This window comes from Plectropomus leopardus, chromosome 18, assembly GCF_008729295.1.
Source record: "Plectropomus leopardus isolate mb chromosome 18, YSFRI_Pleo_2.0, whole genome shotgun sequence".
Lineage (NCBI taxonomy): Eukaryota > Metazoa > Chordata > Actinopteri > Perciformes > Serranidae > Plectropomus > Plectropomus leopardus.
Genome location: NC_056480.1, coordinates 16,094,742 through 16,104,764, shown reverse-complemented (window position 1 = coordinate 16,104,764; position 10,023 = coordinate 16,094,742). Strand labels below are relative to the sequence as shown.

Genomic DNA, 10,023 nt, shown 5'->3' with positions numbered 1-10,023 from the left:
TGTCATCGACTAAATCAACTGAAATAATGAGTTACCAACTTGTATTCGTGAAGTCATTTTTTCTGTGTTATTTGCATAAATTGCAGCAATAATTGGCTTGTTTTTACAGAACTGGACTGCCACCCAAGAAGTATAATTTCTGCTACCCCCTTCTCTGAGTCGTTTGCCATCAACACTTCAAAAGAACAGGCCCCCAAATTGTTCTTTTTTTGTTTTGGCTGTGACATTAATTGACAGCCTTCACAAGCAATTACTCAACCATAGAACATCTTAAAGAACACAAGCTTTTTTCTGCTCTCAGTTCAGAGTGAGTGCAACACTGACAACTGCGGAAATAGCAAGAAATTATGTCCTCTGTCATTTTCTCATTTGTTCTTCTATCACTCTAATTAAGCCCCCTCTGCCACAAGAGCCACCCTATCTAGTCTCAGTGTGTACCTGTCTTTACCTCCTCTCTCAATGTTCCTCGCTGTTTTCTGTGATCCGTGTGTGTATAAATGTTACTCTGTCACATCTGCTCCTGGGGTGGACGCAGCACTAACATCACGTCAAGAGCAACATCATATAAGGTCTTGTGACTGACAGGTGAACAAAAGGTTAAGCCACCTGCCGCGGCAGCTTGCTTTGGCTCAGGTGTGCAGGTCAGACTCCTGAGTCTCGATATTAGGAAACCTTATGAAAGTTGGAACAACATCAAAGGGCAGTAAACTTTAGTTTAATAACTGTTGTCACCTATGTGAGACCACAATAGTGTGGAGGTGTCACGGTTATGTCAGAGTGTCTACGTTTTGAACGTCAGACATAAACTATTAATACAAATGAATTCAGATGCTAATCAAGCTCATGAAGTGTTGTGTTTCAGTATTATTACAAATGTTGTGTATTCAAATTAAATTTATTTTTATTTTTATGTTTGTTCTTGCAATAGTGTGCCTTCTTTTTTGCATTTGTTTTTGAATGAATGATGTAATGAGCAGAAAACATTTTAAAAACACAATCTCCTCCAGGGAACAATAACTGATAACTATAAACCACAAGAAAGAAATGTTAAATTGCTGATGATTCTTAGAGGTGATGGTGGATGTGATGTCTTAATATGGCCATTCTGATATAAATAGCAGACCTTTATCTACAATATGCAAGGCAAAGTAAAAAAAAAGTCCGTTATGAAAACACCTATGAAAAACGTTAATCCTTTCACATGCTTTAATATTTATGGGGAAATTAGTGTTTTTAAACACATGACAAATGAAGGACGTCACGATGCCCAAATCACATCACTGTTGTGGTTTAACCTTTTAATATGTCTGCTGAATATGCTTTTGACAGCCCTTTTCCAGCTATTTAGCATACCTTGGGTCTGAGGAGTTAATGTGAAAATCATGTTAGCACGGGCGACAAGGAGCCTGATAATGGAGGGTAGATGTATGATTCAAGCAGTACAGCTAATGCATTAAAAAGCAGTTGAAATAACATTCATGAAATAACAAAATGTTTCTAAATGGCTGTCAGTCAGCCATTGAGTGTGTCCAAATACTTATTCAGCAAATTAAAAACATTTCGAGATTTAATGTTATTATTCAGGTGCATAATGCTGAATTTCTATGAGCACAAGCAGTGACATACAAGGAAATAATCGCAAGGAGCACACTGCACTCTCATACTGAGGCAGCAGCGAGCAGCGCTTCCTAAACGGCCATTCTCCAAGAGCTGTCACGGTGCTACACCTGCAACCTGTAGCAGCACCATGGGAAAAACATCCATGAATGTTGCTACTGCAGACTGGCATAACGAAAATCCTGCATTTTATATAACTTTAACTAAACAGGAACTGGTATATGGATTATTTCACCCTCTTCTGAAAAACAAAATATAACTTTAACTGTAACATTGTAACCCTACATGACCCTGTATTATTGACTTGGTCTCTATAAAGTAAAACCACTTAAATCCTTTACAAGTATGTTATTGCTAAGTGGTGCAGATATAACACTGCTGTCTACAAACAAGAATCAGTTGCACTAATTCCTCTCTGTCAGACATATAGTATGCCATGTGTATGTTTGTGGGCATAACATATGCACTGCGTTAATGTGTGTCTATGTGTGAGTGTGGCTGCATGTGTTTAAACACATTTCTGTTAGTCAAACATTACTATTGATTTAACCCTGCCATACAACATCTCTTTGTGTTTGTTATCTCTGTGCTTTGTGGAAAAGCAAAATCCATTTCTCAAGACTCGCTCTCCATCCCCCTCCCGGAGTCTGTCGACAGGGGATCGAAGCAGAGTCTGTATGAAGTCGCTGTACTGTCAAATTCCCACTGTTTCTACCACAAAAGAGAGGCAACACACACACACATCCAATGTGTCAAAGTCATACGTAGGATTTTGCTTTGCTTTTGGGAGATTGTGATGGGTTTTTTGTTCCTTTTAGAAGTATAACAAGCTGTATTTGGTTGGAGTAAAATCTGTCCTAAATAGAAAACGGGCTGATTCTTCTGATAATCAGAAGAGGGTAAGAAAGAAATATTCTCACACATTGAAAATCTGAATTGATGATGTTTAGAACAGGGTCCATTTTTAATGAAAAGCTGATACAAAGTTTGCCCACCACAGAAAGCTGTTGGGATGGTAGACCTTAATGGATGTCCATATACTGTCATGTTATGATAAATGTCAGAAATATTTACTAAATTAAAATATTCTCGTTAGAAAACAATATTGTGTTACCATGGCATAAACCATGCATGTGTTTTTATCTGCATGTCCTCCAGTGCATCTCATTCTGTTATAAATTAGACTATAATAATACACCCTCAAGTATTATGTGACGTTTAGTTCGCTCAGGGCTCAACAACAAGAATAGCCTGATTGCCCTTAACAAGTTAAATGACATTTTGAGCTAATAAGTTTAGCAACTATTTTTTTTATAGCAATTGTTTATTGTGGAAGTGATAGAAAAGAATTAAACATGTTTTTTTCAGCAAAATTCTTACTATGTACTGTGCAATGTGCTGCAAGTTTGAGAGCAAGTCGGATAAAACATGGTGATTTTTCAAAACAATTACCTGAACTATTTGATAACCACTAATAAATAAAACAATTTGTATAAGGGCATATAAAAACTGACTTTGGGAAAGTAGATTGCTAACCCACCTGTCCAACTGGGCAAGTAAAAAAAAAAAGGGTTAACCCTGAATTGTAAGGTTTATTCTCAGGGTTAAGGCCAAGATTGGGTTAATAAAAAACTTTCAGCTTCTAATTTTGCTATCTTATTTAGAAATTGATGAGATGCCCCAATGCAAGCCAATTACAACATGCATCAGGCACATAACAATAATGTGTGTGACGCAGGACATAATGCACCACCCTCAGGTAAAATACTAAGTTTAGGGAGTCTGCTAGCGGTTAGCGTTATCTAGCTAACCGCTAACCTCTACTGCCTGTTGTTTGGTGATGCACATGGTGCACAGTGTTTTTTTGTTGTTTTTTTTCCCCTAAAAACTGATTCTTGCTCTGTCAGAAATGGTGATGGTGAACTAAAACAGTAAAGTCACAGGCTGGAAAACCAAATCAATTAGCTAGAAGATGCTAAAATGCTCTGTAGAACTCAATTTAGTTGATAATTATCACTACGAAGGTTTAGATGCCTGTCAGATTTCATGGACTCAGACCATGTTTTCTGGTCTTCACATCCACATGGGTTTTACCGTGTTAGTAAAGTAGCTACCAGATGTTCTTGTCCATCTTTTTTGCAGTTTTGGAAGTTCTCTGTCTAGCTGCATTTTCCCCGTGAGTAGTATCTTGTATGAAGTGATTTTTCAGCACCTGTCAGTCTGTTGTGTCTCTCTGTGTCTCTCTGAGATTTTGTTACCTCTCTCTCCATCTCTGTGGGGAAATTAGGGGATTGTGTTCTTCGTCTCAGTGTGCGCCCAGCGTAACTGTCACTTGGGTAATTAAGTGTTTCCTTGTGCAGTAATTGCCAATTTAATCTTCTGTGCTAGCATCCTGATTTGTACTGTTTGATCTGTCAGTCAAGCTGGGCATGGTTTCCATGGGGATAAGGGAAGCATAGTAGTCATTCCCTTCAACCAATGGCCACAGTCAATTAGCCTCCTGAACAGGGTTGCTATAGAGAGGCAATTATCTTGTATTATAATTGGTCAACCCACTACGTCTTAAATTATTTGGGTTCTTCCCTGTCAGAAAAAATGTCTAGGAATAAGCAGTAGAAACAGGTCAAGTGTGCCTTTATTAAAAGATGCTTGATTCTAGCAGTCAACAAAGCTGTTCTGGGTAGCGAAGGGGAAGTATGATTGGTTTAAAGCGCGTTCGCATCTGTGACTGTGCGTGTACATACTTTATCCTGTGACAACGTGACGCCATGGTCATCGTAGATACACACTGAATCTGAAGTGTCAGCTTTCAGATGGGATCCCTTCCACTTGCTTCCTCTTCAGCACCTGGCTGCATGCAGAGACCCAGGTGCATCCATGCTGTCCTTCAGACATAACCCCACTTCCTTTCCCTTGAAAACACCTGTTCAAATCACAAACACACACACACACACACCAAGTTCCCTCAGGTAATACTCACATTGACGTCACAGGTGAATGGCCAGCACCAGGGTAGATGCTGATCCAGTTTGACTTGCCAGAGTAGAAACATTTGAGTGGGTGTGAATCCTAATATAGATCCCTGTTAATTTTATTTTTCAGTTAAAGAAAGTAGAAAGTGAAAAAAACATGACCTGCTTTAATCTCCATTCACTGCGTGGATTAAATCAGCTCTCATCGTTGCTGATCTGCCGTGAGGAATGGGATTAATCAATCGGAGACAGTACATCTATCTGCAAATTAAAAAAACGGCGCTCATCGCTGAACATGAGCTCTGTGATTCTGGTATTATTTTTTGTGACATGGTGAGTGGGTGGATTTCTTTCAATAGCAGAACATCAATTGTACAAACCTCAGATGTGTAAACTGACCTGTTTATGGAACGTGTATTGAGAGACAAATGAGGCGTTGCTAGAAAAATGCAATCAAATCTGGGTCAGTTTCGATATCAATTATGACTGTGAATTAGTAGAAATGGCTATGTATTCCCATGTTGAACTGAGTATAACCTTGTGATTCATCATAATTGCCCTGGAAATCAGAAAGTTTAAAACAACTCATTCTAAAATTGTTTGGATTTTATAATCTTAATCTCGTATCTTTTAAAAAAAATCTCACAGATACATATTTGAGTTTATATGGTATTCTGCAGCTCACATTGCAGCCAGAACACAGAAAATACCAGAGATTAGATCTCCTTATCATGCTTTACTTGCAAGTAAGAAGAATCCACCTTTAAAGATTAACAATCAGCTGTGTCAAACTTGGAAATCTGGATCATGGTACGCTTGCTCCCCAAGCTCTGATTTGATCAATATATTGTCAGCTAATTGTTTAGTTGGGAGTTGGCATTTAATCACTACTGTTGCTGACAGCTGGCTACACCCCTGTGTCACGACACCGATAAAGACAGACTTCTGAAAAAGGAAAGAAACAATCAAATGTTCTTACGCTTAGAGCAAGACTACATTTTTCAGAGCGGAAGATGTGTAGGATTTATTTGAAATCTTGTCCAGTGTTTAATGGATGGTTTGACAGATGTTGTATTTCACAGTTTGTTAGTTCCTCTCTTACGGCGAATGGAGCTGGATGCTTTAGTTTCTTTGATCCTTGATGTGTCTCTGCGTCTCTGCTGGCAGCCATCTTCTCTGACATGATCTAAGTAATACACAGAGATCATGGAAATCATGTGATGGGTACCAGCAGTTGATGCTGTGCACTTTACAGATAAGAAACTTATTCAAAATATGTTTTTTTTGCATTAACTACCAGGATCTGAAGCACAGATGTTATTAAAAGAAAATGTTTATATTTTATCCCCTTTAAACCAGAGCAAATTGGATTAATGTCTGTCAAATATATAAAGAAGGCAATGAGTAACTTAACAGGAATTACCCCAAATTAGTAAAAAATCACAAGAGGATTATCTGAAAATTAGAAAAAAAAGAAAGAAAGCAAAAGAAAAAGAAAAAATGTGTTAAAAATGTAAATGTAATTAACTTTAAATATATTACTATAATTAGTGTCCTGGACATTTCACCTTTTAAAAAATCTCCCTCTGTCACTCAGATTATCTTCTTGGCAGCTTTTCCTAAATTCTTGCAATTGGTGGGACACTTTCTTCCCAGGTTTCAAAGGTTTATATGCCTGCGAAAAGGGTCTGAATGATGTCGATCCAGATTTCAAATGGTTAAAGAATGCATTTAACTGCAGTCACTGATGAACAAAAGATTTATTTATCATACATAAACTCCTAAATTCCTTACTTAAGCATATAACTATATACTGAGAGATAACAGTTAATGTGGATACATATGCAATATGTGTGACATTTGAATGTGAGATATCGAACTTTCTGTGCAAAGCAAATGCTAAATCGTGGTGTAATCATTCAAAAGCATATTAAATCATACATTATTAACGATGCATAAATGGGTAAAAAGAGTGTAATTAATGTTGCATATTCAGTCATTAATTACATTTTCATGGTTTTCAGAAGAGGTGAGAATGACTTCTCAAAAGCTGCAAAAGTACAGCTTTACATGATTTGCAAACTTAACTTGGCATGCTAAATATCCATTCATTACTGTTACATTATAACTATTTGTTTTCCTTACATGTGCACGTAAACTTCATGCATGTCAGTTAATGAGCTCTGTGCAATCATCACATATACTTAAAAGAAGTAAATCTCAATTAATCTCGCAACAGTATGAAATGTGTGGATTGCTGCATCGCCCACAGCTCTTCAACAAATGTTGTCTGAGTGAGATATCAATGTAGCACCCTGTAGCCTTTTGACCTGAACAAATCTCTGCTCTGTGCTGCTCTTTGCTGCCCTCTCATGTCTCTTAAAGGAACTTTCTTCACCTTAATGCTCACACACCTCCACAATGTTCCAACATTGCAAAAAATTGTGTGACTACAGCTGCAGACCCACGCTTCAAGGAGTAGAGTGTTTCTCCTTTACCACACATGTTTAAAATGGATCCCTCTGCTGCAGCTATCCATGCAGTGTAATAAATCATATGATACACATCTGTCGCTCACCTGAGCTGCTGGCTTCCAAAGCGAGGTAACCATCCAACAAAGAGCTGAACCCCGTCAGCCCCCCCATGGCAGCATAAGGGACATCCCTGCCTATGGGCCGGCCGCGTGCCTCTCTTTCCAGTTTTGTCTCAACCTACCAAAATATAAAGTGATGTGAGTTCAAATTAAGTTCAAAGTTCAAAATGTCTAGCATTAGTGTGATATTTTTGTTTCTTTCAGCTTTATTTAAAAGATCGAATAATACAGAATCAGACATCATGGAAAGTGCAAATTGTCAATAAGAGAAGTGACAGGTTGAAATTAAACAATAAAGCAAATCAAGCAATCAAACAAAATGAAAAATAAGCAAACAAAAAGACAGCACTTTAAAATCATGTAGAACAGAAATGACCAAATAGCAAGTTAAAATGATGTAGGGTTGATGTGCTTTTCTTGTTACTTACATGTTGAAACTTAACTGAAAAAAAAGCTTTGCAAGAGAGGGGTGCCTTTGCAAATTTAGATATGTAAATATAAAATTTACCCAACAGGGTCAAGAGGTTTGTCAAAACTTTTGAAAGTTCAGTGAGTGACCATAGCTTTCAAAATAAACAATATCATCTTTGAGACTGAGTTTTATAAAGTGACTTCATAAAAGGTCTATTTCCAGATCTGACCAAAACTTAACAGAGTGAGGACAGCTATGAAAGCAAATGTATCAGTTTTTCAGATTCAGTTTTATAAAATGTAAATTTCTCATCGACATAATTAAATCTTGACACCATAACATTAGAGGGATCGAAATTGTACAAAATCTTAAAATGAATCTCTCTAATCTGGTTAGAAATACAGAATATGAAGTGTGAATCTTTTTATTGTTTCTGCACACTATGTGTTTGATGACTTTACTCACCAGGGTCTGATGGACAGAGCTGGGCTGTCCGCACCCACAGGTGAAGGAGGTCTGGAACCCAGAACAGGAAGTGCCTGAAAATCAGTTATTATGAAACAAGTATGTTATCTTGAGCATAATCTGGGTGAGATTTTAGGGTTACTCAGAATCAGAATCAGAAATAGTTTATTGATCCCCAGAGGGAAATTGTGGTTCATTACAATCACTCTGATGCCAAGCATAGAGAATGCTAGAAAGTAGAAATAAGCACCAGCACAAAGCATGTAAAAATAGAAATACTATAATAATAAAAACGAATTAGCACTGGCATGTGAATATTTAAAAATTCAAAAAATGTATAATGTGCTGAGTGTGTAAGGTGTGTAAAAATATAAAAGCATGTGCCTTATGCTACAATACAATGTATCAAGCGCATGTGTTATGTTAGAAACAGAACACGTTATGTTTGATACTTTGATGGCCACAGGTGGGAATGACTTCCTGTGGTGCATCGTGGGGAAATCAGTCTGTTATTTGGGCTACAGTGAAAGACATATTTAAATGTAAAGATTGCAGACTCACACTTTTTGCACAAGTGGCCAGTAGCTTCACTGTGATCTTGAGGTAAGTGTTTACACCTGCAGCGGACAGGATTTGGCCCAATGCAGGGAACATACTGGTAGGCGGGACAATGACACCCTCTGACCTGGCATGGTAGGGCCAGGGGTCGCTCAGAGGGAACCACATCAAAGTCGGTCTTATGTTGTTTGTACCTGGACAAAATGCCATAATATGTTCATATATTTGTGTACTTTACTTATGTGAGTGTGGAGGAGTAGGATGTCTGATCTAATGATAATAGTACATAATAAATATAGAGCACTTTTCATTGCATTCAAAGACACTTAGTTTACAACGCTTAGAAAATAAAACACACTAAAATACCAATGTATCACTACATTGTGCACTACCTATGTGTACAAAAAAAGCACTGTGTCTCAGGACCAATGAGTTTGCAGTCGATGCCTCCTGGGACCCCAAAGCTCACATAAAGCCTGTTTTTCAGTCGTTGAGGGAGCATCTTTCTCTTGTACTCCTCATATTCCTCTGGAGTGAACAGTGTCCCTCCATCATCCTCACCTACAATCCTTTAAACACAAAACCACAACTTGAAAAAGTAATGATTCTTCACCTACACTGTGTTATCTTAGTATTTGTATTGTATTTGTTGTATTGTATTGTGTGTTTCGTCACTCCCTCTGTAGTTAGCATTGACTAGCTATGTTAGTTGTCAAATGTTAGCTTGCTAACAAGTGTATTAAACACCTCTAAACATGAGCAAAAGTCTGGAAATAAAAGCAAAGACTAACCTTCTGTACTCCCAGTAATCATCCACAGCTTGTAAAGCTGATTTATCCAAACATACTGTCTCCATTGTCAAAAGTCCAAAACTGATGGGCTTTTTGTTCTGTATACCACTGAGTTGCCATGGAAGTGCTTGTAGACATCCCTCTAACGGCCGTAGAGTGAACTGCAAACACACACAGCACTCTAACACACGCACGCACACTCACACGCTCGCGCTCTCTCTATAAGGTCTCTTTTTCTGACACACACACACACACACACACACACACACACACACACACAAAAAGAGGGAGAGAGAAAAAGAAGAGGAAATGTGTCATGTGGGCTAAACAAACTCACATTACGCTAACATTAAAATTAGCAGCTTAGCTAACGCCCTGACAACACTTTTCTAGTTCAGAGACTGTATTGTTTACTATATGAACTGGTTTAGTTGTTTTTTAATTTAGACTGTCTGTTTCTTAATGGTTTTCCTGTGCTTAATGTGACTTATTATTACTTCTTTTTTCTCCTTTTTTTAATTACCAGTTTTGTAAACGGTTCATTCAATGGTCAATACAAAAAATGTACAAATTAAAATAAGATAAGTAGGTAAAAACCAAACAGACAAGTAAAAT

General features: G+C 37.7%; 1 protein-coding gene across 1 annotated transcript; it reads right to left on the bottom strand.

Moving 5' to 3' along the window:
* Window positions 1-5,540: 5,540 nt before the first annotated feature.
* Window positions 5,541-9,507, bottom strand: fam221a (family with sequence similarity 221 member A). Its single transcript, XM_042507217.1, has 6 exons — window positions 9,409-9,507; window positions 9,010-9,186; window positions 8,621-8,811; window positions 8,060-8,133; window positions 7,168-7,300; window positions 5,541-5,775 (listed from the first exon to the last, which is right to left on the bottom strand). Exons 1-6 carry the CDS (start codon window positions 9,471-9,473, stop codon window positions 5,666-5,668), a joined length of 750 nt encoding a protein of 249 aa, XP_042363151.1. The 5' UTR covers window positions 9,474-9,507; the 3' UTR covers window positions 5,541-5,665.
* Between the last annotated feature and the right edge of the window lie 516 nt (window positions 9,508-10,023).

Bases quoted from the DNA above. Each gene is read 5' to 3' on its own strand.
- fam221a (XM_042507217.1), bottom strand. From the start codon at position 9,473: ATGGAGACAGTATGTTTGGATAAATCAGCTTTACAAGCTGTGGATGAT. The intron at 7,301-8,059 runs GTGAGTAAAGTC...ATATTTTGGTAG, and splicing joins GCTCTGTCCATCAGACCCTG to GTTGAGACAAAACTGGAAAG. The intron at 5,776-7,167 runs GTGAGCGACAGA...TGTATTACTTAG, and splicing joins TTTGGAAGCCAGCAGCTCAG to ATCATGTCAGAGAAGATGGC.